General features: G+C 43.4%; 1 protein-coding gene across 4 annotated transcripts; it reads left to right on the forward strand.

Moving 5' to 3' along the window:
* The first annotated feature begins 255 nt into the window (after window positions 1–255).
* On the forward strand, window positions 256–27,511 carry RBM5 (RNA binding motif protein 5). 4 transcript variants are annotated; one of them, XM_049640513.1, is made up of 25 exons: window positions 256–391; window positions 1,751–1,821; window positions 3,473–3,638; window positions 4,422–4,577; window positions 8,955–9,024; window positions 9,515–9,588; window positions 12,074–12,157; window positions 13,764–13,824; window positions 14,466–14,531; window positions 14,791–14,951; window positions 15,547–15,644; window positions 16,244–16,331; window positions 16,488–16,565; window positions 16,647–16,719; window positions 18,303–18,388; window positions 18,788–18,872; window positions 19,088–19,179; window positions 22,042–22,203; window positions 22,670–22,819; window positions 22,903–22,974; window positions 23,599–23,778; window positions 24,064–24,138; window positions 25,623–25,720; window positions 25,799–25,928; window positions 26,868–27,511. In XM_049640513.1, exons 2-25 carry the CDS (start codon window positions 1,805–1,807, stop codon window positions 26,991–26,993), a joined length of 2,448 nt encoding a protein of 815 aa, XP_049496470.1. In that variant the 5' UTR covers window positions 256–391; window positions 1,751–1,804; the 3' UTR covers window positions 26,994–27,511. The 4 variants fall into 4 exon arrangements, with proteins under 4 accessions (XP_049496470.1, XP_049496469.1, XP_049496471.1 ...); XM_049640512.1 differs by having other exon boundaries at window positions 25,623–25,928; XM_049640514.1 differs by lacking the exons at window positions 256–391; window positions 3,473–3,638 and having other exon boundaries at window positions 25,623–25,928.

Here is a 27,511-nt window from a genome sequence, read left to right on the forward strand (position 1 = left end):
TCTTTTAAGGCCTTTGTAACAAAGGCAAAGAAATACCAATAAAGGTAAGCGTTCTAATCTGGGTCTGCAAATGGCAGATTGGCAACTCCGCCCTTGGTTTTGAAAAACAACAACAACAACAACAACAACGAAATGCGCAGGAAATTAACACAGGGCGTGAGTGACAGGATGCCTTAGCGACCACACTTCCCAGCAGTCTACGCGCAGTCAGACACCGTCGCGGATTGGACGCCACCTCAAGAGGCTGGTGGTGCGGGGGAGGGGACAGGCGCGAGGTACTGTGGGTAGGAGACGGCCGTCGGCCGAGGCGCCATTTTGTGAGGCAGCCGTAGCCTGTTGGAGATTCTGGGGCACAAAACCGCTACTTCTGCCACTTCGGTCTCTCCTGGGGGTAAGTGCGGCAGCCACCCATAAAGACCGGCAGTTCATGCTTTTGAGGCAAGCCTCGTGCAGCTTCCCTGACAGCTGCGGGTGGCGGCCGATCAGTCCCAGCCGCATCTCTAGAGTAGCTACCCGAAGCATTGGAGGGCCGCGCCCCTGCTCGCCGCCTGCGCTGTCAGCTCTCGGAGGGCGTCCTCCCGCCCAACCTGAGGCCCACTTTTTTTCGGGCGCTTGACTGTACCCCTGACGGAACGCATTTCCAACTCCCCAACCCAGCTGAATGTGGAGCCATCGCCTGTCCTTCGGGTACTTCTCGGGGGTGTCCGGCAGTTTCTAGCCGCCATCGCCCCGCAGCTGCACTTGAATCCGCCTATCCAGGACGTTGTTCGGTGAAGGCTGATCTGCGGGCTGGGAGCCTCTTGGGGTTCGGGAGGGGCATGTGCAGGCAGAAAGGGAAAGCCGGACGCCGGAGTGGGTCGCGCAGGCAGTGGCGCCGCCATCTCGGCTGCAATACCCCACGGAGGTGGGTCCAGGCACTGCCCGAGACACAAGGGGCGGCATCTGAGATTCTGCTCAGGACCTTATTTCTCCCAGGTGGTTCTCTTCCATTTATTAATTCAGCAAATGTTCGTTGAGCGCCTGCTCCGGAACAGGCGCCAGGGACGGCTGTAACTAGTTTCTCAGACCTCGCACGCATCGAACGCGGTCTAGCTGTGTGATGTTTTATTACCACCAGGGCGCTGCGGGGCCTAGTTGGTCGCCTCAAGGGCTTGTGGTGGTTATTGTTGCTGAGGAATTAAGTCGTGTCGAGGTTTGCTCTTGTCTTACTGAAATAGCTTTGGATCAGCCGTTACGTTATAAATGGAGTAGATTTCAATCAGCACGGCATTCTGGCTTCTAAAATGTTTCAACTTTTCATCAGAAAATACTGAATTTCATGTTGCTGCTTGTATTAATAAAGACACTTTGATTAATGTTTTGAAAAGGTCAACTACCCCGTTGGAGTTGCTTTGATTAGAACACAGGGAGCTGATTGCATCTCTGCCTTTTTTGCTTTGTAATCCTAAAGTAGGGGAAGGGAAGGAGTTTTTTTCCTGTATTCTTTTATGAGTTTGTTATCAAATAGAAAATCTAATATTTTAAAGTATGCCTTATCTTCCTGCTGTGCTCATTTCAGTAAAACCTTAGTGTGATTTTAATACTGACACTTGATTCCCACCTCCCTCCTCTCCCACCTCCCCGCCACCACCTTGTATAATCACTGTTAATAATTTGATGAAATTCCAACCTCAGCAGTGTCCTAGCTTATGGAATGATGGTGTTAAGTGATCTCTCAAATTTTCAGTGATCAGTCTCTCTTATTTCCTAGAAAAAAACAAAATTTGAACCTTTTGGAGCAGAGTGCTACATCTTCAATAGGACAATGGGTTCAGACAAACGGTAGGTTACTAGCATACCTGTCTTTGTTCACAACATTTCATTGGGAAACTGAACTACTTGTTAAAAATTGTTTATCAAACAAATGTAAGTGACTATTTTGTGCCAGGCATTGCTGTTAGCCCCTTCATGAGCCTTGCTCTCACAAGCAGGTGGCTTAGTGAAAGAATTGAAGTACTGTGTGAACTCTGCTATATAAAAGAAGTCGAGGGTGCTGCTAGAACACATAGGAAGCATGTGTTTTCCTGGATACATCTAGGAAAGCTTCCTGGAGAAAGTAATCTTTAAGGTGAAGCCTGAGGATAAGTAAGAATAAAGGAGGGCAGGGTGGAGTGGTTCACTGAGAGTTCCCAGTGTGGAAAACAGCCTGTGCAAAAGCCAGGAGAGATCATACAGTCTGCCACTTTACATAGTACCCGGCTGTAGCAAGCAATCAGTGAATGCCAGTTCTTGTTAGTGTCCACTCCATAGCAAGATGATCCAGATTTATAGAAGCTCTGGACTGTGGATTACATGAAAAATAAATGAATTGAAAAATTGCTAAAGAATTAGTAGAAAATTAAGATGACAGCATTTGGCTGCTCTGTCATCTAGGGATTCTCCCACCCAGACCATTTGATTTGAATACTCGACTTTTACTTATTCATTCCTCCTCAGTATTCAGGCTGGTCCCAGTGGTAGATCAAATCAAATTAACGGCCCAAAGAGACTCAGGAAAAGTTCTTGTCACGTGATGTCCTTGTTCTAATGCTGTGTTAGCAGTCTGTGATTCCAAATAACTTACTAAACTAACATTTACCCTTTTAGGGTTTCCAGTCCCTATAGTTCACATCATGAAGTAGCCCTAGATTACTTGTTCTGTTGGTTTCTTTTTAGTAAATTTGTATTCTCTAAATGAGGCACTTCTAAGCCTTTCCTTTGTCTTATCCTTACACGGTTTTATGAACCTGATAAACAGTTTATGAAAAAACTAGATCTTTGGTCAAATGGGATTAAGCCTCTTGTTATTAGATTTTCCTGTGAGACCTAATGCTGCCGAGTAACCAAAAATAAACCAGATGTTCTAGGAAATGATGTTCTCTGCTGGTGCTAGTTAGTAACAAATGAACTTGGTTAACTGCCTGATAAGGAAAAAAAACAAAAAACAAAAACTAATTTAATTCATCCAGGTTGTTGGTCCATTTCCCAGTAGTGTGATACCCTGGAGAGTGGATGAGTCAGAACACTCTCTCCTTTGAAATTGGGTGAAATGCTAAAAATTGCTTTCTTCCTATTTTTGATCACTAAGATCTGAATCAGGGATGGAAGGGGTGATACGTGTGTAGACTACAGGCTTGGGAATACGCAGGATAAACTTGGACAACCTGACCTTTGTAAAAAATATTAAACCCAGACATTTGATACCCATATTTTCAGATTTAGCATTATCTCCTGAAAGTTATTTTTTCCTTTATGTTTTTCCTTTATGAAAGTTATGTTTTTCCTAGTAGTTGTCTTAATAAACTGGAATTTGGTGATCACATTTTGAGGGATACTTTAAACTATTTTGGTATCTTATAAACTGAGCTGTAGGGGTATGTGTTTTCTACCATGTTTTCTAAAGGTATAAAATGTGATTTACTTTAGAGTAAATGAAAATTATTTTCCCTGGCAGAGTGAGTAGAACAGAGCGTAGTGGAAGGTACGGTTCCATCATAGACAGGGATGACCGGGATGAGCGTGAATCCAGAAGCAGGCGGAGGGACTCAGATTACAAAAGATCTAGTGATGATCGGAGGGGCGACAGATACGACGACTACCGAGACTATGATAGCCCAGAGGTGAGTGGTCAGCAATTGGTATGAAATAGTTAGATTATGAATTGTATGCACAAAGCCTTTAAGATTCTGGAAATGAAATAAGTATACCCAGTGTAGAACTCTCTGTTGAGTATTATATTCAAATTCTATTATTCTGAAATCTGTTGAGATGACTCTAACCCTCAAAGACAGCTGAGCCTCTGGTAATAGAAATTACTGGCCAGGATTTACATAGGGCTCACCGTGCACCAGGCACTCTTTTGAGCACTTGACTTACATGAACTCGTGTAGGTCTCATTACAACTTACGATACATGTCTTCCCATTTTAAAGATGAGGCAATTGGAGCGTAATAATATGCCAACACTGTGCCTCAGATGCTACTTCTAAAAGTTGTAGTTTCAGTCACCATAGTTTTTTTCTCATTTCTTTTCTATATGTAAATAGAGCTTTGTTTAGAAGTAATTGTGTTGCCCATATAATCATGCAGGGTTTTTGTTTTTTTTTTCATGCATACAATCTTCATATTGTGACAGGTCATGTAGTATTTCACTGTGTGTTAGTGTACTGTACAGTGAGTTGTTAAACCGTTCTTCCTGAACTAATGGTTATGGCCCTTCTTTTTTTGTTGTTGTTTTTTTTTGTTTGTTTTGTTTTTTGTGTTTGTTTTAGAAACACTACAGTGAACATCATCATAGAGTTCCAGTATCCTCTCTGTTGTTCCTAAAAATAAATTCCTAGGGCCTGGATCAAAGAATATAAACCCAGTGTGATTTTAATTGTAATTTTATTTATTATAAATCAGAGAGAACGCGAAAGAAGGAACAGTGACCGATCCGAAGATGGCTACCATTCAGATGGTGACTATGGCGAGCATGACTACAGGCATGACATCAGTGATGAGAGGGAGAGCAAGACCATCATGCTGCGCGGACTTCCCATCACCATCACAGAGAGCGATGTAAGGGGAGAGAGCAGTTATCATGAGCAGTCCAGTAGGCACAACCGATTTGGAACTTCTGCCACTTTTTGTGCTATTGTTTTATCTCAAGCTAACATCTCAGCTAGTGAAGTATATTTCTGTCTTTAGGATGGAGTTCTTTCAACTTGGTTCAGAAGTTAATTACCATTTATATTTAGACTTTGAAGCTCAACGTAGAGGAGGTCTTGTTCCTTCAATAGCCCTTAGAAGGTAGTTTTAGTTTTATTTTTATTGAATTGGTTACTTACTCAGTGAGGATGTATCAGCAAAAACATTTTCTTCATGATCTGGCCACCTTTGATTTGATGAAAATTATACTATCCATTTGAGACCTAAGAACCCTGTTGAAAAGGAAGGCCATTACTTGGCTCCCCACTCCTAGAACTGGCCAACAAGGGCCTTGGTATACTGGGCGCTATCTGATTTTCACTGGCATCTCTGGCCCTCACCCATTCCTTCTAGCCACATCCACCACCTGCCTCCCCTACAGGCCACTTCAAATATGTTCATTGTTCTACCAGTGTGCCTTTTTCTGCTTGAAGTCTCCATTATGTGAAGCCTTCCCTGATCTACTAGGCAGACTGGTGTTAGAAGAGGTCCTGTTGAAAGAGGTTCTGCAGAATGTCCCGGTGGGAGGAAAAAGAAAGAAAGAAAAAGGGCTGCCTGGCTGGCTCAGTTGGTAGGGTATGCTACTACTGAACTTGGGGTTGTGAGTTCAAGCCCCATGTTGGGAGTAGAGGTTATTATTACTTAAAGTTTACTTATTTATTTTGAGAGCGAGAGCAGGCATAAGCAGAGGAGGGGCAAAGAGAGGAGAGAGAGAATCCCAAGGAGACTCTGTACTGTCAGCTTGGAGCCTGACTCGGGGCTGGAACTCCTGACCCTGAGATCATGACATGAGCTGAAACCAAGAGTCAGACTCTTAACCAACTGAGCCACCCAGGTGTCCCTGGAGTAGAAATTTTTTTTTTTTTTTAAGGGACATTCTGCAGAACCTCTTCAATATTTTTTAATTTTTGGGACAGAGAGAGACAGAGCATGAACGGGGGAGGGGCAGAGAGAGAGGGAGACACAGAATCGGAAATAGGCTCCAGGCTCCGAGCCATCAGCCCAGAGCCCGACGCGGGGCTCGAACTCACAGACCGCGAGATCGTGACCTGGCTGAAGTCGGACGCTTAACCGACTGCGCCACCCAGGCGCCCCGATGTTTGTTAATTTTTGAGAAAGAGACAGAGACAGAGTGCGAGCCAGGGAGGGACAGAGAGGGAGACAGAATCCAAAGCAGGCTCCAGGCTCCAATCTGTCAGCACTGAGCCCGAGGTGGGTCTCGAACCCATGAACCGTGAGATCATGACCTGATCTGAAGTCGGACAGATCTGAGCCACCAGATCTGAGCCACCCAGGTGCCCCCCCCCCCTTTTTCTTAATGTCTCTGGAGGTTTAAGGGAGGTTTTATTAGTGGAGGGTAAAGAAGGGTTCCAGGGAGATCTTAGTTGAACTGATTTTTGAGGGATAGAAAGAAATGTTTGGGTTTGGTGGAGAACTGGGGGAAAGGTGTAGACTGTACTTCTAGGCAGTAGGGTAACATAAGCACACCTGGAAATAGATTCTGAATTTAGTCAAGGCCTTGAACCAGGTTGATTTGGCTGATGTTAAAGGCTTTTGGCAGGGGTGAGGGATGTGGGAAGGTGCTGTTGAGGCCAGGCTGTGGAATCTTTAAAAGCCCAGCTAAGTATAAAGTTACTGGGGCACCTGGGTAGCTCAGTTGGTATAAACACTAGAGCTTCTGACTCTTGATTTCAGCTCAGGTCATGATTTCATGCTCAGCATGGAGCCTGCTTGAGATTCTTTCTCCCTCTGTTCCTCTTGCCCGCTTGTGCACGCACAGTCTCTCTCTCTCTCTCTCTCTCTCTAATAAAATTAAAAAAAAAAAAAAAAAAGGTACTAAGGGCTTTTCCTAGTAACAAAAGCTATGCAAGTTAGAATGTTGGAGGAAAGAATGGGTAGACAGGGAAGGCAGAGATGAGCACAGGTAGGGGCAACGGTGGGCATGTAGAGTAAGATGCAGGAAATGCAGGAGGAGTCCATTTAGGAAAGTTTGCTTGTTAAGCAGGTTGTTCCCTTGAGTAGCCTGCTGACCTGTGATCCTGGGAGTCTGCAGAGGAAGTGAGTAGTAGCATGGAGAAGCAGTGCTCTAGCTGACTTGGGGAACCTCCCTGCTGGCAGTTGAGGCAGCAGGTTGGCAAACAAGATTGTAATGCTTTTGTATTTCAGGCTTCTTCAGGGAAATAGAATCGCCTACCATAAGAAGGCTGGTTTTCAAAGTAGAATTTCTCAGGCCCCCAAATTATGTAGTATTCTTAGCAGATTCATTTGTTGAGGTTTTAAAACATTTTAAAATTATAATATTTAATCTCCTGGACTTCAGTTTGTCATTTTCATTATTGTTTTATCTTTTTTTGTTTAGCCCTCCCTCCCCCTGACTGACATGAACTGTTACAATAACTATCTTTAGTTACTATGTTACTGTATGTTACTGTTACCACTGCTTTTGTAGTAACTATCTTTAGTTATTCTGATGACCAGTTAGTTATTACTAAGCATGGACCTGAGTCACATGGTCTGGCTCTGTGTAGAACTTCTGCTCTGTGGAAAAAATAGACATAGTCGATTCTCTTTCTTTGGGGTGGTTATGGTCAGTTTATAAAGTCATTGCAAATAGAATACTGAATACTGAACTATCACTCCTAGAGAAGATACAAAGTTAGGTTCCTGTGAGCCTCTGGTCACAACATTTTCATCAACAGATCAATACATAACCTTGTTTCAGGTGCATTTTGGTTTAGAGATACCTTATTTAATATATATTGTTGATTCATAAACCTTGAACTCACATCTAGCCACACTATAACTTGTGCCTGAATGAAGCTTGTCTTACATACATATTTTTTCTGTAAGGGACATCATAGCCTTCTTGCATTCAGGAACACTAGACAGAAACTCCAGCACTACATTTGGAGAGCCATTTTATTTTTTATTTTAAATTTTTTTATTGTTTTATTTTAAAGCACAAGTGGGGGAGATGGCAGAGAGAGAGAGGGAGAATTTTAAGCAGGCTTCACTCTCAGCTCAGAGCCCAACACATCGCTTGGTCCCATGACCCTAAGATCATGACCTGACCCAAAATTAAGGGTTGATGCTCAACTGGCTGGCTCAGTTGGTAGAACATGTGACTCTTAATATCAGGGATTGTGAGTTCAAGCCTCATGTTGGGTACAGAGATAACTTCAAAACAAAACAACTAGGTAGATATATGGATAGTGAAATCAACCAAAGGTACAAAAATGTGATACACTTGGCACTAAATAGATAGTGAAAAAGATACTTGCTACATTATGAAAGCTGAAACCAAGCAAAACATCACCCCGGCCTGGGACAGGTGCATCAAGTGACTCAAACCTTTCTTTCTCCTGTGTATGTCCACAGATGACTTGGAAGTGCCAAAAGTATTGATTTGGAGTTACAAATTTCAGTGAATGGGCAAATTTGCAAACACAGAATGCACAAATAATGAGGATCGACAGTGTATATCCCATAGCCTTTGCACGTAATTATGGAAAGTTGGAGACTTCGTCTCACAAATTTGGCCCTGTTTTTTTTTTTCCTAGGGGTATTGCTACCTGGCATGATTGATAAAGAGATTAGGGTATTTCGTTGCCTTTTGTAGTAAGGGCTTGGTCTGACATCAGTAACAAACCTTCTAGCCCAAATTCATTTTTCTAGGACCAATTATTGCTTGACCTATTAGGAGCCTAGGAATGTTATGAGCTTTGTTAGTTTTCACCACTAATGTAAATATAAAAATTATTTCTTTCGTATTGTGCAAAAAATGTTTGAGAGAGTTCCTTGTGTTTTTGGCTATTGATTCTTGATCATATACTTCAGAGGACAATAGCACATCCTTTGCCTCTTCTAAATTTCATTTTCTTTCTGGTCCTTTAAACAAAGGACAGCAAAGTGAGACTAGAGGAGAGAAGCTTGCAGGACAGCATGCCGTGGGCAAGACTGTTTATAACATAAATACTTGTACCTCAGGGAAATCCCCAGGCAGCATATAAAGAATGCATTTGAGGAAAAAAAAAAAAAAAAAAGAATGCGTTTGAGGCTGTTATAATGCATTTCATTTCTGTGAGAAGCGTTCCCTTTTTTCCATGTTTAGAATAATTGCATTTTGGTGATAGAAGTTAAAAACTTGGCTGATTAAAGCAGTTAATGCAGTTCTTGGTCCTTGAATTTTCTTTGATGTGGAATAGTTTGTGGCTGAAGCTTTAACTATAAACGTGTAAAACTCTGCAGATTCGGGAAATGATGGAGTCCTTTGAAGGCCCTCAGCCTGCGGATGTGAGGCTGATGAAGAGGAAAACAGGTGAGAGCTTGCTTAGTTCCGGCGGTTCTGGCTCTCTTCCCCATTCCCACCTCAGCCCCTAAAGACCATCCTGATTCCCCCAGTCTTCAAGCACATGAATTCAGAATGAAAGGTTTGCCATGGCTAAGGAATGTGACTCTTTGAAAACGATATTAGAGAGCACCTGAGGACCTTTTTAAAAACTTTGTTTTTAGGGGCTTTTTTTTTTCCTTCGGTAAGTAGTGATTTATAAACTCCTTGTTTGACTGTTTGTAGTCGGTTGCATGGTTACTTTTTAAGCGTGGAATCAAATCGAGTGGCACTTAGTTCAGGCGGCTTGGTTCCTTGCCATGGCAAAGTATCAAGAAGATCCCCAAGTCAAGTCACATTTGTAAAGCTGCTTCCCAATTGGCTTTGTCACGCAGTGTTGAAGCAGTGGGAGAGAGATTCACCTGTTATAAAGGAACTGACTAACACGAGTATCCCGTCTATATCTGAATGCTGTCTCTAGGTGTAAGCCGTGGTTTCGCCTTCGTGGAGTTTTATCACTTGCAAGATGCTACCAGCTGGATGGAAGCCAATCAGGTTGCTTCACTCACCAAGTCTAGATATTCATGAAAATGGAACAAGTCTGTACAATTTAAAAAAAAAAAAAAAAAGGTTGAAGGAGTGGTTTGTTCCAAAGGAGTGATTTTTTTTTTTAAAGAAAAGCTTTGTATATATTAAAATTGATGTTATTAGAATAAGTAACAGCAGCAAGGACTGCATTGCAGAATGTGCTCTGCCTTTAAACATGGCTGCCTGGCAGGACTTTGTTAATCACTGAATACCTGTCTGGTGATTACCAAAACATATTAATGTTCCCTTTTCCCCTACTGATTATGTTCCTATTCATTATGTCCATTGAGAGTAATCTTAAAATACCCAACTCTCGATTCGACAGTAAAGAGAATATAGTAGAAGTCTGCTACTGGCATTTTGTAAGTGATTCCTTATTTCTACTTGGAGACCACAAGCCTCCTGGAGGCATAACTGTTCGTATGGGTCTTCAGGACTATTTAAGGACCTCCGTGGAATTTATGAACAATAAGTCTGATGAGATTAGCCTGGGAGCTAGTGTCCTGCTGCTGTCTAATCTAGTTAAACTGGCATTAACGTTCTAATCTCCCTGAGAATGCCTTTTAAAGTCCATTGAAAGCAAATCATTGATGGTTCTTTGATGTAGCATTAACTGAAGTGTTCTACAGTTTGTCAAGAAAACGTTCAGTACTTGGCACTTCAGTAACATTTTTTGCCAGAACTCCATAGCACAGTATTGAATGCCTTAACCAAATGCGTTCTGAGAAGTTTGCTTAACTCATTATGTTGCTTTTCTGCAGCATTTTATTTGTCACCCATAAATAAGAGTTACATTCTTTAGTAATATAACAAGACTCACTAATGGGGGTATCATTTTGATTGATTTGGTAGATTTTTAAGCCTCTCATTTTCTTAACCCAGAGGTGACAGCCTGATCTTAACAAAAGTGAAGCTTCATTCATTTCATACCATGGACATCATCCTAGTAAATATAGAATATAAACACAAGCTTCATGTGAGTCTGCTTTCTTGATGTGACAGCATCTTTTGATGCAGTGGAGGTATCAGAATGACTTGCCTGGGAGTTTAAAACTCCAAAGAAATTAAAACCCACGAGACATTTTAAAAAATCTCCACAATTTTAATGTATACAAAGCTAAGTTACTATGTAATATTTCATTACAATTCAAATTCACTCCAGAAATAAAAGGCTAATAGGATTAGGGACTCAGTGATAGTTTGGAGTCTCCCCCAGCACACACCCCTCCTACTGGGATGATCTATTGACATATCTCCCAGCTTCATTTTTGTTTCTGTACAACACAGTGAGTGGATGGCCCTTCAGCTTTTTCCTTCTTGGCCAGACATGCAGTCTTGCCTTTAGATAATGCAGAGACAACATTCACAGCATGTCTTAACTCTTCCAGGATTTGCAAGAACCAAATTGCTCAACAGTATGTATATTTAGAGGGGTTAGACTCCTTTTAAAAATTTGGATATCTAACCTCCTACTAATTCTGTTCTGATATTGTCAGAACATCCCATTCCCTCCTCCCTCCTGCCCCCCCCCCCCCCATAAAAAAAAGAAGAAGAAGAAGAAGAAAAGATGCTCCTGTTAAATGAAGGCTCTTTGGGGGCAGGTGCTGGATATACATACTCTTGGCTAGACTGATTGAGCTTGGAGTTTTGACCTTCAAAGTTGATTCCCTTTTAGTCACATGGTTGACCTGAAGGGTAAGGTGGTGTATGCATTTATAAACTCTTCCGACCCCCCTGAAGAAACTTCATTGGCCTCCTGGTTACTCATCCTGAAGAGAGTACCATGTATTTCAGTGAAAAACACATCCATCACTTAGGACGTGACATGGTTTCAGTTGGCAGGAAGAAATCTCATTTAGCTGCTTTAGAGTGGATGGCATTCAGAATAGGCCCTCGTAAGAAAAAGTTGTAACCAGATTCCCTTTAAAAATGAGCTCCCCTCCCCTCGTCCCCCAGAGGACAGACACATGCTAAAGCAGGAGTTTGGGGAAAGGGAAAATAGAAAGGCTTTTACTTTACATAAGGACGGGGGACTGGGGGAAAAGTGAAGCGAAGCCCAAGGACACCATGCTGAGGCTAAAGTAGGCAATCTCAGAACTGGGAGAGTTGTGTCTTCTGCTTTTTGAAATAGACTGTCACTCTCGGGCAGCCTGGCAATGCTGAATGTTAGGACTTCTGTCTCTGCTGGAGACACGGCCTGGTGCATGTCAGCGGTTAGAGTTTGGCAGCTTTCTCAGCACTCCCTGACTCCGTTTACCTTTACTCCGCATCCCATTCTCTTACTGCCTATCTGAAGGATTGGATGGGCAGAGTATAGGTGGCGGTGGTTGGTCCTCCCCGTATGTTGTCCATTTAATTCCAGAGCACTGATTTTTCCGAAGTGTGCTCTGCCCTGGGAAAATGGACACATGTTCCTCACAATGGGAATAACTAGTTACTTCTTTTTTTACAGAAAAAGCTAGTGATTCAAGGAAAGCACATTGCGATGCATTATAGCAATCCCAGACCTAAGTTTGAAGATTGGCTTTGTAACAAGGTAAGCATGTGTTCTTCCCAGATAGACCAAACTCCTTCAAGTTTTGTTTTCTCTTTGTCTGTCTGAACAAGGAAGCTAGAAAGTATACAATCACCAGCTTTTATCATAGGGTGATTTTCCTGGTTCATGACTTTCTTTTCATCCTCCTGTGCCAGTACTAGAATCCCTAGAACATTAGAGATTTTTTTAAGATCCAGGTTCTTGGACACCTGGGTGGGTCAGTCAGTTAAGCCTCCGGCTTCAGCTCAGATCATAATCTCAAGGTTCGCAAGTTTGAGCCCCACATTGGGCTCGTACTGACAGCTCAGATTCTGTGTCTTCTCTCTCTCTTCCCCTCCCCTGCTCACACTGTCTGTCTCTCTCTTTCAAAAATAAACGTTGGTGGGGCGCCTGGGTGGCGCAGTCGGTTGGGCGTCCGACTTCAGCCAGGTCACGATCTCGCGGTCTGTGAGTTCGAGCCCCGCGTCGGGCTCTGGGCTGATGGCTCGGAGCCTGGAGCCTGTTTCCGATTCTGTGTCTCCCTCTCTCTCTGCCCCTCCCCCGTTCATGTTCTGTCTCTCTCTGTCCCAAAAATAAATAAAAAAACGTTGAACAAAAATAAACGTTGGAAAAAAAAAAAAAAAAAAGATCCAGGTTTGGGTTGCCTGGGTGGCTCAGTAGGTTGAGCGTCTGACTCTTGATTTCAGCCCAGGTCATGATCTCACAGTTCATGGGTTCGAGCCCTGCATCAGCCTCTGTGCTGACAGCGTGGAGCCTGGTTGGGATTCTGTCTCTGCCTCTCCTTCACTCATGCTCGCTTGCTCTGACTTCAAAATAAGTAAATAAATATTTGGGGGGAGATCCAGGTTCTAAGCTCAGTGTTTCAATTAGGATTTTAGGTTTGTTCCACTTTACTGTTTCTTGATTTCTAGAGCTCTCAACTTGTGGCATAGTCCTTAATTACATTAACAAAATCCTTCTGACTCTGCTCAAGTTATGTAAGATCCGTTATGGTTCTGTCAGGGCACCTGGCTGGCTCATTCGATAGAGCATGCACCTCCTGATCTCAGAGTCGTAAGTTCAAGCCCCACATTGGGCATACAGCTTACTTAAAGAAAAAATAATAATAATTAAAAGAAATTCAAAAGCAGAAGTATTGTAGTCCTGTCAGCATTGCACCATTTGAGCTTGCCATTCTGAGAGTATTCCGATTCATTGTTCTTCACGTCTACTGTTTCCAGAAGGGGGCTTGACAGTATTCCATTCACATCTTGCTTGTGTGTATAGAGTGGTCCATATAGTGAGTGCTCTTCTGATTGAAGAACAAACTTTGCCACTGTTTGCTGTAGGGTTTTTGGGTGAACTTAAACTTTCCCTCAACTTGATAAAAAGGGAATTCTATTTCAAACTATGTCAAGATTTTTCTTGTTAGAATTCACATACTGAAACATTTTACATTTAAAATTTTTAGGTGAATGCCCTTTTGTCTTGGTTATATGTTATCACTCTGCTTTTTTATTTGCTTACTGGGACTTGTCCATGGCCCTGTAGCCCCTAACCCACTTCATCACTAGTAAGCCTGGCCTACTGTGAGAAATAATTACAGAGAAAACTTTTTTTCTTCCAGTGCTGCCTTAACAATTTCAGGAAAAGACTAAAATGCTTCCGGTGTGGAGCAGACAAGTTTGGTAAGCCCAAACTCAGCTATTTGGAATATGCATTGAAAACCTGACTAATTACGGGGGCACCTGAGTGGCTTAGTTGGTTGAGTGTCCAACTGTTGGTTTGGGCTCAGGTCATGATCTCATAGTTCATGGGTTTGAGCCCCAAGGTAGGCTCCATGATGATAGCGCACCCCTGCATGCACACTATTTCTCAAAAATAAACTTAAAAAAACAAACCAAAAACCTGACTAATTAGGTTGTCTGTGGTATAGATTGTAAAGCATTTCAGGAAGTAACTCGTGTATCTTCTGTAAACTTGCTTACCTTGTGTTAGGGAGATGCTTCTGATGACTGTGTGTGCAGAGAGTTCCTTTATTTTCCAAAATTAAGTCTGCTCACTGGTTTGCATTTTGAATCTGTTTTTCCGTAGTACCGAGGTAATGTCAGTCCTCTCCGGCCCAGTTTCTGCATTCCACATGTATCGTGTCAAAATTAATGGTGTTTTATTATAGCTACAGATGGTTTAAAAAGAAAAAAATGGCTACTACATTTGCTTACAATTAAAACTTCGGGGTTTGAATGTATTTCTTTACTAAAAAAAATACTGGTTTATTATTTGTTTGTCTTCAGTAACTGACTCCCCCTGTCTCCTCCCCTTCTTGTAGACTCTGAACAGGAAGTGCCCCCTGGAACCACAGAATCTGTTCAGTCTGTGGATTACTACTGTGATAGTAAGTTCCAGTATATTCTTGGCCTTTATGGTATTACTTGACCTCAGTTGGGAGTTATTGTGCTCTTACACTTTTTTAATGACCAACATTAGCTTTAGTTTATCCCATGAAAGATTGGTTTTTAGAATCTTCTCCATGTCAAAGTGCAAGATATACTAGGAACCTCCCAAATGGATTTATGTGTTTGTACTTGAGCCTGCCTTCAAAAGTATTGGTGGTGGTAATGCACATACATGTGATTTGTCCCTTTCACCTCCAGCAATCATACTTCGAAACATAGCCCCGCACACTGTGGTGGATTCCATCATGACAGCGCTGTCTCCCTATGCATCCTTAGCTGTCAATAACATTCGCCTCATAAAAGATAAACAGACCCAGCAGAACAGAGGCTTCGCATTTGTGCAGCTGTCCTCTGCAATGGTGAGCTCACTGAATCTTCTCTTTTAAAAGAAACTGGGCTTGGAGCACCTGGGTGGCTCAGTCAGTTAGGCAGCGGACACTGAGCATGGAGCCTGCTCAAGATTGTCTCTCCCTCTGCCTCTCTCCTCTGTTCATGTTCTCTCTAGAATAACATTAAATAAACTGGGCTTTAAGAGACAAATGTGGTTCATCTAAAAGTAGTACTGTCTGTAAGGCTCCTGGAACCCAAAGTTCAAGACTACGTAATGATAGTTATTGTAGTGCTAAATTAGAGGACCAGTTACTTTGATAAGTGGTAAAAATAATGCGTATACCTGTGAATGATTCACAGAACTGAAGTTTTGAGCCACACTTTAATTTTTCCTTCTTGCTTTTGTTTTAGATTGATTTAGCATTTACTCCTTTAATAATATGGAATGCCTTCATGTGCTGGAGGAAAGAGGGCTGTATTTTTTCCTTGAGGTTTCGTGTGTACAAACAATTAGGAATTACTGTTCTTTTTTAATAGAAAGCTGTATTTCTTTGAATGGGGTAGGTGGTAGGGAGAGATTTTAAATTATAGGACAAAATGGTCTTTCTTGATCTTCTCCTTCAGGATGCCTCTCAGCTTCTTCAGATATTACAGAGTCTCCATCCTCCTTTGAAAATTGACGGCAAAACTATTGGGGTTGATTTTGCGAAAAGTGCCAGAAAGTGAGTAACTTCATTGTCCTTATTTCAAACTGCTGTACTTGCACAGCTGCCCAGGGATGCTTTGCTGACTGTACCCTAAGCCCATGTTCTCCCTGAGACACAATCCTCCCTGGTTGCCAAGGTCAGGAGGGAGTCAGCTGTCTTTCTTAAAGCATATTCTTTCCTGTCTTGAGGAACCAGTTGCTGGAAAACTACAAAGCAGGACAGAGGCAGACATGGCAGATGGGTTGAGAATATGTGCTATGCAAACAGCTTCAAGGTGGTGCAAACCCATCTGGAAATAATCTTTTCCTTCCAGAAGCTTCGTATAGAGAAAGCTTTAGTCTAGAGATATAAATGTCCCATTTGAAGTGTCATTACTCATCCAGCAGATACCTTACTAGATGGCAGGTTACAGAGTAAAATGGTGACACTACAGAGACATTTGCCCACTGAGGATTGGCCCATGGAGACCCCTTTCTGCTCTGAAATGAGGCCTTGCTAGCATTTGAGAGTTCCCAACAAAGGCTAGAGTGAATTGATGTTTCCTTGACAGTATGGGAGCATGGATAGGAAGCATACTGAGATAGAATCACATGCTTGGATTTTTGTGGTTTCAGAGACTTGGTCCTCCCAGATGGTAACCGGGTCAGCGCCTTCTCTGTGGCTAGTACAGCCATTGCTGCAGCTCAGTGGTCATCCACCCAGGTAAGATAGGTATTTTTTGTCAAAGTAGTGTGTTGGTGCCCAAATTCACAGAAGTAGTGCCTTAGAAGCTCTCTAAGGACAGTTTTAGGGAGTACTTCCTGGCTCTTGGTGTCTACTCAACTCACCTGTGTGTCCTCTTCTTTTGACATGCTATAGTCTCAGAGTGGTGAAGGAGGCAGTGTTGACTACAGTTACCTGCAGCCAGGCCAAGATGGCTATGCCCAATATGCTCAGGTAGGTAGATTTGACCAACATCCACCTTCTCTCCAGAGCATGTCTGAGAACAGCAGCTTTTAACAGTGCACTTTTCTTCAGTACTCACAGGATTACCAACAGTTTTATCAACAACAAACTGGAGGATTGGAATCTGATGCGTCATCTGCATCAGGTAGTAAACTTCATCTGTTTTACCTTTTGTTTAAGTAGCTGTGGTTGAGGAGATAGAACTAGATGTCCTTGGCGCTTGGAGGGCTCAGTTGCTTAAGCGTCTGACTCTTGATTTTCCGGTCGTTAGATTGAGTCCTGCAATGGGCTTTGTGCTGTTAGCACAGATCCTACTTGGGATTCTCTCTCTTTGCCCCTCCCCTGTGTGTACTTGCTCACCCGCGCATGCTCACGCTCGCTCGCTCTCTCTCTCTCGCTCTCTCTCTCTCTCTCTCAAAACAAATAAATGTAAAAAAAATAATAATTAGATGTTTTAACTAGACCCCAAGCCAGGAGTCCATTTCCCTGCGGGGGGGGTGGGGGGGGGGGGGGGCGGTGCACGTTCAGTGCTGTCTCCATGTGCGTAAGGTTCTGGGGAAGATTAGAAGTACTTGAGTCGCTGAGAGTGTGAAACTCATGTTGTGATGAGTATTCGTTCTTGGAATTCAGCTTTGTATCTCCCCTCTCTGTGTTGTTTGGAGTCATGGGTGCCCACATAGGTTCAAATGAGCAGGGAGGGTGTGGCCCTAGATTCTGGTGACCAGAAATCAATCACAAGGGTCATTATAGGAAGGCCTTGCTTTACTTTTTGTTGTAGAATTCTAAAAGCTTTATGGTTAAATCTTTTCTCAACCCCAGATATGGATTCCTCTTCCTTTTTTTTATTTAAAAAAAAAAATTTTTTTTTTTAACGTTTATTTATTTTTGGGACAGAGAGAGACAGAGCATGAATGGGGGAGGGGCAGAGAGAGAGGGAGACACAGAATCTGAAGCAGGCTCCAGGCTCTGAGCCATCAGCCCAGAGCCTGACGCGGGGCTCGAACTCATATGGACCGCGAGATTGTGACCTGAGCTGAAGTCGGACGTTTAACCGACTGAGCCACCCAGGCGCCCCAGCCTCTTCCTTTTTTTTAGTTGTCATACAGAATATTTAACTTTGTGACATTCTAGTAGGATTATAAAAATGAAAATGTCATAGGTTCCAGGATGCTTAGTAGGAATTAAGAACTGATACATCAGGGCACCTGAGGCTCAGTTGTTGACCGTCGGACTCTTCATTTTGGTTCAGGTCATGATCCCACAGTCATGAGATAAAGCTCTACATCAGGCTCTGCACTGAGCATGGAATCTGCTTAAGATTCTTTCTGCCTTTGTCCCCACCCCCGCTCATATGTGCACATACATTCTCACTTGTTCTCTCTAAAAATCACAAAATAGGGGCACCTGGGTGTCTCGGTCACTTAAGCATCCGACTTTGGCTCAGGGCATAATCTTGTGGTTCATGGGTCCAAGCCCCACATCGGGCTCTGTGCTGACAGCTCAGAGCCAGGAGACTGCTTTGGATTCTGTATCTCCCTCGCTCTTTGCCCCTCCCCCACTCATTCTCTGTTTTTATCTCTCCAAAAAGGTATATAATAATAATGATGATAAATAAGTAACTGGCCTCACAACGACAGAAGGCTAGTTTGGGTATTACAGATAAAGATATTTGGCTTTGAGTTCATTGCCTTGGCCCTTTCTAACCCTGCGTGCATCATTTATCATCAGGCACAGCAGTGACCACCACCTCAGCGGCTGTAGTGTCCCAGAGTCCCCAGCTGTATAATCAGACCTCCAATCCGCCTGGCTCTCCGGTAATCCTGTTATCCTAAATACAGAACTGGTGACTGTTGGGGAAACTTTATTTTGTTGTACACGTATTATCCTTTCCTGCTGTATGAGCCAGGATTGAATAATACACACACATTCTGACCTTACTTCTCTCTGTTTGGTAGTATTAGATAATGAAATAATTTGGAGTGTGTATTTAAAACATAAGATTCCAAACAAGGGGTATTTATACATTCTGCATGCTTCGACTTGACCTTTAGGAAGAAAGTTGTCAGCATGTGTTTTGCTCAAGGATTGCCTTAGATCATTGCTACAATGTGTCTGTCAGGGGAGCCCTTCCTCCTGGATGGATGATTGCAGTGATTTAGTTCTCTTAAGAGGCTTTACAGTTGAAATTATATTGAAGCTGCTGTTCTTTCCAGACTGAGGAAGCACAGCCTAGCACTAGCACAAGTACACAGGCCCCAGCCGCTTCCCCCACTGGTGTAGTTCCTGGTACCAAATATGGTAAGCCAAACCTCATGGGGCTGTTAACAGTTGGAAGGTCCTAGTTGTTGTCTGTGTCTAGTAAGAGTTCCTCTCCCTTTGTGGGTGTCAGAGGGACACTTGGGGATATGAGAGAAGACGACCATTAAGGCCTGCTGCATCTCCGTGGCTTAGAATTTGAAGTAAAGCCAGTTTCTTTATCTGGAATGACCGTGTGCTGGATTTTGTTTTTGCAGCAGTGCCTGACACATCCACTTACCAGTATGATGAATCTTCAGGATATTATTATGATCCGACAACAGGGCTGTACTATGACCCCAACTCGCAGGTAAATGCAGTTTTCCTCCCCAGCGTCACTAGAAATATCTTTGTTTCACTTAGTCTGTCTATGAGGCATGAAACGAAATACCTTTTGCAAAGGAGCAAGTGACCCAGATTAGTTTTAAGTTCTTCAGAACCACCAAGATGTAATTTCTATTTTAGGATTTTAATTTTTAAAGGTTAAAAAAAGATGTTTTCAGGTACAACATACATACAGAAAAATACACGAGGGGCGCCTGGGTGGCTCAGTTAAGCATCCAATTCTTGATTTCAGCTCATGATTTCACAGTTCGTGAGTTCGAGCCCCAGCCTTCTTGGATCCTCTCCCTCTCTCTGCCCCTCCCCCATTCATGTGCACTCGCTCTCTCTGTCCCTCTCTCTCTCCCTCTCTCTCAAAAATAAATAAACTTCAAACAATAGAAGAAAAATATACAGAGCTGAAGTGTACTTTTCTTTGAATATTCATATGTATACACATTCATATATATCAGCACTGAGAGGAGAAAACATTCCTGGCATGCTGAAGGTTCCCTTATGCCCCTTGTCAGTCAGTACCCATCCCCTTCAGTAACCACTAGTCAGACTTCTAGTACTACCGTGGATTAGGTTGTCAAGTTATTATAGGTGGCTGTTAGTCATTATGTAAAGACCTAGATTGAAGTTTCAAATTGTGGTTTCTCTTCCTATGTATTTTTTAAAGCTGAGATGAAATTCACATGACATAAATTTTACTTTTTTTTTTTTTTTTTTTTTTAACATTTATTTATTTTTGAGACAGAGAGAGACAGAGCATGAACAGGGGAGGGGCAGAGAGACAGGGAGACACAGAATCTGAAACAGGCTCCAGGCTCTGAGCGGTCAGCACAGAGCCCGACGCGGAGCTCAAACTCACGGACCGTGAGATCATGACCTGAGCCGAAGTCGGCCGCTTAACCGACTGAGCCACCCAGGTGCCCCTTCACTTTTTTTTTTTTTTTAAGATTTTATTTTTGCATAGGGGCGCCTGGGTGGCTCAGTCGGTAAGCATCCAACTTTGGCTCAGGTCATGATCTCGCAGTCTGTGAGTTTGAGCCCCACATAAGGCTCTGTGCTGACAGCTTGGAGCCTGGAGCCTGCTTGGGATTCTGTGTCTCCCTCCCTCTCTGCCCCTCCCTCGCTTGTGCTCTCTCTCTCAAAAATAAATAAGCATTAAAAAATAATTTTTTTCAAAAAAATTTATTTTTGCATAAACCCAGCATGGGGCTCAAATTCACAACCCATGAAATCAAGAGTCTCATGCTCTACTGACTGAGCTAGCCAAATACCCTTAAAATTTACCCATTTTAACCATTTAGAATGTATAATTTGAATATACTGGCAATGTTGTGCTCCCATCACCACTAACTCCAAAACATTTTTTAAATTTATTTTTAGTAATCTCTGTACCCAACATAGGGCTCAAACTCATGACCTTGAGATGAAGAGTTGCATGCTGCTACTGACTGAGCCAGGCACCCCTTAAAGTTTATTTGTTTGTGTGTTTGTGTATTTATTTTGGTAATCCAAAATACTTTCATTGCCCCAAAAAGAAACTGTGTACCCATTAACAATCACTCCTTTGTCCCTCCTTACCCCAGTGACCACTATTTGCTTTCTGTCTCTACAAATTTGTCTCTTCTAAGCATTTCATATAAATGAAGTCGGATGACATGTGACCTCTTGGTGTCCAACCTCTTTTACTTAACATCCTGATGTTTTCTTGAGGGTAGAAATTAACAGATCTGTGGGGTGATGTTTTATTTTTAGTAGTGGTAGATTATTTTGAAGAGGGAAGGCAACACTAACACTCCATAAATAAATAATTACTTATGACCAGGAGCTGTATATATAGAATAGGAAAATAAGTGCTTTTAACAGGTACTTGGTATTGAGAGCTTGTGGTTTCTGAGAAAGGTGTGAAGCAATGAGGGACCCACCTGAGCAAGCCAAGCCTTGCGTGGCTCTTCCGCTCCTCTTGCTTGGTGAAGAGGTGAAGTCTGACCATTATCCAAGCAGTTCTTCTTAGTGGCCATGTTTTTGTTGTGACTTCTGCGTCTGACCCATACCACCTTCCCTAGAAGAGACATGACAGATGTCTCTCCTGGGTCCCTGCTGAGTGAGTAGAGCGAATGACTAAGGAAGAAAGAAGTGGAGAGATAGGTGCTACCTATCTCCCATTGCAGTTCATCCGACATAGATCAGATCTGGTCTTCCAGGCTCCCAAACTGGCTTTTTACAACCCTGTGTTTGGTTACCTGGGTTTCCAAAGGGTTTTGATGGTTGGACCCAGTAATGAGCTGTTAACTGGTCGTCACAGAGGATGTGTGATTTAAAAACTGCTTCTGAACAAGGGGAGTCTGGCTGGCTCATTCGCCAGAGCATGCGACTCTTGATCTCAGGGTTGTGAGTTTGAGCCTCACGTTGAGTATAGAGATTACTTAAAAAATAAAATCTTGGAAAAAAATAAATAAATAAATAAAACCTCCTGCTGAACCACTTGTTCTGGCCTCCTGGTTTGTATAAACAGTTTATGGAAAGGAGTGAGACACATTGCTCTTCGGGTGCCCTCCAGGCCCACGGATTAGATTAATGGTATTACACTGCTGAGAAACCATATTCTGCTTTTGTCTAAGAAGTTCCGTACCTCTTCACTGGCCAGTTCATCATCCTCACCACACCAACACATACAGCAGCTTCTCTCTGAGCAGGAGATACTACTGCTCTGCAACATGTTTTATGTTTATATGTTGAATTTTTTTTGACAAAACAATTTTGTGTGCCTTTTTGACAAAATGATCCTTTAATGGTTTGACAAAGCAGAAAGTCTGCATTAATTGTGCTTTGTTTCTAGTACTACTACAATTCCTTGACCCAGCAGTACCTTTACTGGGATGGAGAGAAAGAGACGTACGTGCCAGCTGCGGAGTCCACCTCCCACCAGCAGACGGGCCTACCTCCTGCAAAAGAAGGGAAGGAGAAGAAGGAGAAACCCAAGAGCAAAACAGCCCAGCAGGTGAAATAATGACCCAGCCAGGGGACTTCGAGGTCTTTCTGGGGTATTGGGCTTAGTTTTTTTTTCTTTTCTTTTCTTTTCTTTTTTTTTTTTTTTTTTTTTGAGTTGTGGCCTCTCTGTCAGCTTTATTTGGATTCTCAAAAGCTGGGCCACACGTTTAATTTACATTAAGTTCATAAAGCATTTTTAATTTTTTAGTTTTTGTCAGTTGCCCATATACATACTTAGAAGGAAGTATATTCTGGAACACTGCACAGGCTTTCAAGCAGTATTCGTTAATGATTTTGATTGTATGCAATAGTGTGTCATGAAGATATTTGTAGGTAGAAGTAAGGGCAAAGGGGGTTTTGTTCCAGAGCACGTGACTGAGGTGAGATCCTTAATGGCTTCTTACTGTGGCACAGGGGCTGACTATTGTCTAAACTCACATACCTAAATGTTTTTTTTCATGGTTATTTGTCATTAGATCGCTAAAGACATGGAACGCTGGGCTAAGAGTTTAAACAAGCAGAAAGAAAATTTTAAAAACAGTTTTCAACCTGTTAATTCCTTGAGGGAAGAAGAGAGGAGAGAGTCTGCTGCAGCAGATGCTGGCTTTGCTCTTTTTGAGAAAAAGGTAACAGTAGCAGGAATGACCATACTTCTTCATGGGAACTTAAGTAAAACTTGAGGCTTATGACTTGTTTCTCTGTTTCCCAGGGAGCCTTAGCTGAAAGGCAGCAGCTCATTCCAGAATTGGTGCGAAATGGAGACGAGGAGAATCCCCTCAAAGTAAGGAAGGACCACCAGTGTTTTAAGGCCATTTTTGTGGTTTGTGTCTTCCTGTGATTCTCAGCTTCATCTTGGCTAATGTGATTCCTACTTAAAACTGGATGTGGTCACTGTTGGTGGGTATTGAAAAGCTTCTGCACATAGAATCCATGTCTAGGGCTTTATTTTCTGGGTGAAAGCCAGTGAGATGGAGCATTGAATGAAGCCTGCATTTGAATTCCTAAGCTCAGTTGAGTTTTATTGCATTTGTAAATAGAGGGTTTTAACAGTTTGGAAAGAGAAAATTAAGACAATAAAAAGTGTTTTACTTGATAGATAATGGTCTGGGTGGGCCATTACCCTGATCTGTCGTATTTGGGGTTTTCATCTATAATGAGTAGCTTGAAAACAACCATCCAGGAACTTTTCCTGGGCCCCAGGAGTTTGGTGCCAGCAGGCTGTCAGGCCCAGCACTTGAGGACCTGACTGTTCTGTACAGCCGGATAAATGCAATTTCACTGTTGAAGTATGGCATGGGGCATTGGGAGTTCTCACACATCTTGTATTACACGTTGCTTTATCCAGATACATAGTCATCACTGCTTCCTGCTGTACATTTCCAATGACCCACCCTTTTGTCCCCAGAGGGGTCTGGTTGCTGCTTACAGTGGTGACAGTGACAATGAAGAGGAGCTCGTAGAGAGACTTGAGAGTGAGGAAGAAAAGCTGGCCGACTGGAAGAAGATGGCCTGCCTGCTTTGCCGGCGCCAGTTCCCTAACAGAGACGCCCTGGTCAGGCACCAGCAGCTCTCAGACCTTCACAAGGTGGCCATGATTCTCTGAGCTGATAAGAGGCAGGGAGGGGAGGCAATGAGGCAATATGGGTGCCCTGATGTTGAGTGAATGCCTTTGAGAAGACTGTTCTGATGGTAGTCTGTTCTACATCATAGAGTGGCAAAGAGCATGGCAGCTCCATATACACCAGGCTCTGGTTTTCATGCCGTAGTGTGTCGATTGGGCTTTGACTCTTAGACTAAATAGGTGTTGATAATGTCATTTCAAATTAGGATGGTCCGAATTCTTACTACGTCTGTCAAATCTCTTGTACAGCAAAACATGGATATCTACCGACGATCCAGACTGAGTGAGCAGGAGCTGGAAGCCTTGGAGCTAAGGGAGAGAGAGGTGATTGAGGGTCACTGTGCCACTAGAAGGAGTATCTTGTATTTGCTTTTAGCATTTATTTGTAGCACTTAATTCCAGGTCCCAGGGGCAAGGTAGGATTTGTCATACCACATGTCACCTGGCCATTGTGGCTCATGTCAGGTTATAGGTGCTTTGTGAGCACTCTGCACCCTCTCTTTATGAGGGTGGACAGAAGCACATCCTCAAGGTTGCTCACAACTTGTGAATGCCAAATACTTACTGGTGAAGTATACTGGATTTTAGTAAAGAGAAGGTGATCTCTTCTGGCCTGCAACGAGGGAGGCTTCAAATTAGGCCCAGAGGATATCAGGGCATAAGACAGACGCAGTGATACAGAAGGAAGTAGTGGGCAGGACTGGGTTTGGGGTGAAGGCAGCAAAAGCAGGTGAGGCCAATAATGGACAGGCATTTGATGGTTCATGAGGCAAGTTGAGGGCCAGCCAGGCTTTAAAAAGAAATTGAGGGGGCGCCTGGGTGGCTCGGTCGGTTAAGCGTCTGACTTTGGCTCAGGTCATGATCTCACAGTCTGTGAGTTCGAGCCCCGCGTCGGGCTCTGTGCTGACAGCTCAGAGCCTGGAGCCTGTTTCAGATTCTGTGTCTCCCTCTCTCTCTGCGCCTCCCCTGTTCATGCTCTATCTCTCTCTGTCTCAAAAATAAATAATAGTTAAAAAAAAAATTAAAAAAAAAAAAAAAGAAATTGAGGGCCGTTGGTTAGAAATCAACCAGTGGGCAAGTTACTTGAAATTTTTCACCACGTGATAATTTTGTAGTTCGACTATCTGTAATTAGGGCTTTTGCTTTTCTGTTATTTTCCACTGTTTGTGGTGCCATCTGTCCCTGGAGATGGGCCTGTCCCAAGTGGTAAGAGGAATGGCATCTCTGCCCTGCTCTTCCTCTAGGACCCTGGGAGGCTGTACCCACAGCCTAGCAGTCTGTTGAAGAGCTTGACAGGTGGCGGCTAATTAAATAAAATTCCTTGTTGGAGATGTAGGTGGGCCCCAGGTTCCACACACAGTTAATCCCTACAAACCGACCCTTTTTTCAATACGTTTTTTTTAAGTTTATTCATTTTTTTGAGAAAGGGTGTGCGTACACGAGGGGGGGGGGGGGGAGAGAGAGAGAGAGAGAATGAATATCCCAAGCAGTGTCCATGGCTCCACGCTGTCAGCACAGAGCACGACGCCAGGCTTGATCCCATGAACCCATGAGATCATGACATGAGCCAAAATGAAGAATCAGACGCTCAACCAACTGAGCCACCCAGAGGTCCCCAAATGTACCATTTTCGGTATTGAGTGCAGTAAGGGGAAAAAAACAAAAGTGTTAGGTGTTTCAGACCACTCAAAAAGGCCAAACTCCAGACTAAGGAAGTGTCTGAGGGTGGTAATCACAAAGTCTAGGTGCATTAGGTTGTTGCAGCTTCAAGTCTGAATGTCTTTAGCAGCGTATTTTCTCGCACGTAGATGAAATACCGAGATCGAGCCGCAGAAAGACGGGAGAAATACGGCATTCCAGAACCTCCAGAGCCCAAGCGCAAGAAGCAATTTGATGCTGGCACTGTGTATGTGTTGTGTACCTTTTCCACTTCATTAGCAGGGGCTGTGGCTATGTTAAGTAACTGTGTGTTTGCCACTGGCAGGAATTACGAGCAGCCCACCAAAGATGGCATTGACCACAGTAACATTGGCAACAAGATGCTGCAAGCCATGGGTTGGCGGGAAGGTTCAGGTTTGGGAAGAAAGTGTCAAGGCATCACAGCTCCCATCGAGGTAAGCAGTGACATTGGGCTTCTGTGGTTTGCAGGTTTATTTTGGTGATGAGATGAGGTCAAAGCACCCAGACAGCCTGGGACCCAGGGGCCAGCTTTACCTTTACCATAAAGGGCCATCTCCTCTGGCAAGCCCAATGGAGTCTGGTTCCCGGCCGCCCTCCTTTATGTCACTCTTCTTTTAAGATGTCATTTGAGAGGAATGGGTGTGGTACCCTACTTGATTTTTCTGGTCTTTGGTTTTTTTGGGTAAAAGCTGTCTTGAGAGCTGTATATTTCTATGTCCTGTTAGAAACAGCCCCTTACTGAACACTAATTCATCCAGATAGCTTAGATTAGGTTTTTTTCAAGGTACACTGTGCTTTAATTTCTTAATCACCATGTAGGTGATCTTGGTTATGTATAAAACAAGTTACGATTTAGTAGGATTTTTATCCATGCTAAGAAATTTTTTTAGTTGCTCAGAGCTCAGATTGAGATGTAATCTCAGGATCAGGAGTCCCCCACCCACTGGCCTTCTAGACAAGAGCACCACCAGGGACTGTTCCTTCTCTAACCTGGCAGCCCAGCTTAGGTCAGACTCCTACAGGCCATGTTTATCTTGTGCAAGCCAGTTCTGCCATCGGGGTGTCCTGCTACAATCTGCCCATGATTACCAGACCTTCCTAGGCTTCAGTGGAGTATTTTGGGGCCCTTAATAGGTACAGAAGCCTGCTGAGCAGGCACTGGGGGACAGGGTTGGGGGATGTGTCTCCATCTGTCTGTCTTCCTTAGCACATTTTATTCCTTCAGTCCTTAACCCTACTCCAGGTCTCCAAAACTTACTCTCTTCTGTCCCCTGGTGGGTGGTCCTTTTCAGTTGGGAGTCTGCTGGATGAGCAGGGGTTGAAGCGGTCCACACCCTACCTGCCCTCTGCTGACAGAAATTCTGTTCCTCTAGGCTCAAGTCCGGCTAAAAGGAGCTGGCCTAGGAGCCAAAGGCAGTGCATACGGACTGTCGGGTGCGGATTCCTACAAAGATGCTGTCCGGAAGGCCATGTTTGCTCGGTTCACGGAGATGGAGTGAGGTTCAGAGAGAGAGGGAGGGCAGGAAAGATGAGCTCCTCGGAGCACAAGGAGTGGTCCATCTCCTGAATTCACTCTTAGCTCCTGTCTCTTTAAGGGCATGCCTTGTGCTGTTAATAGTTTTTAGGGCGAACCACTCCATTCTACAATGTTCTCCCACTTAAAGGAGTTCCCCTTATATGGGCTGTCTGGTGAATGGCCTTCCTTCCTGCCAGAGGGCTTGTGAGCTGGCCAAGGGGACAGTGAGTCTTTTATACTTCAGTGTACATAGTGTAATGTAGTGTGTTTTACATGTGTAGCCCATGTCATGGTCCGTCAGCCCCTCTCATTGCTAGGGGGTGTTGAGATGCCCTAGGTGGTATGTGACACCAAAGCCGCCTCTGTCATTTGTTGTGCTGTCTTTTCTTGGCAAAAGCCTTGTGTATATTTGTATATTACACATTTGTACAGAATTTTGGAAGATTTTCAGTCTAGTTGCCAAATCTGGCTCCTTTACAAAAGAAATACCTTGAAAAATGA

This window comes from Panthera uncia, chromosome A2 (genome assembly GCF_023721935.1).
Source record: "Panthera uncia isolate 11264 chromosome A2, Puncia_PCG_1.0, whole genome shotgun sequence".
NCBI classification, from domain to species: domain Eukaryota; kingdom Metazoa; phylum Chordata; class Mammalia; order Carnivora; family Felidae; genus Panthera; species Panthera uncia.

Coding starts and splice junctions, on each gene's coding strand:
- RBM5 (XM_049640512.1), top strand. Junction 14,952..15,546: donor TGCAGCTGTCCTCTGCAATG/GTGAGCTCACTG, acceptor CTTCTCCTTCAG/GATGCCTCTCAGCTTCTTCA. Junction 24,139..25,622: donor TGGAGCTAAGGGAGAGAGAG/GTGATTGAGGGT, acceptor TCTCGCACGTAG/ATGAAATACCGAGATCGAGC.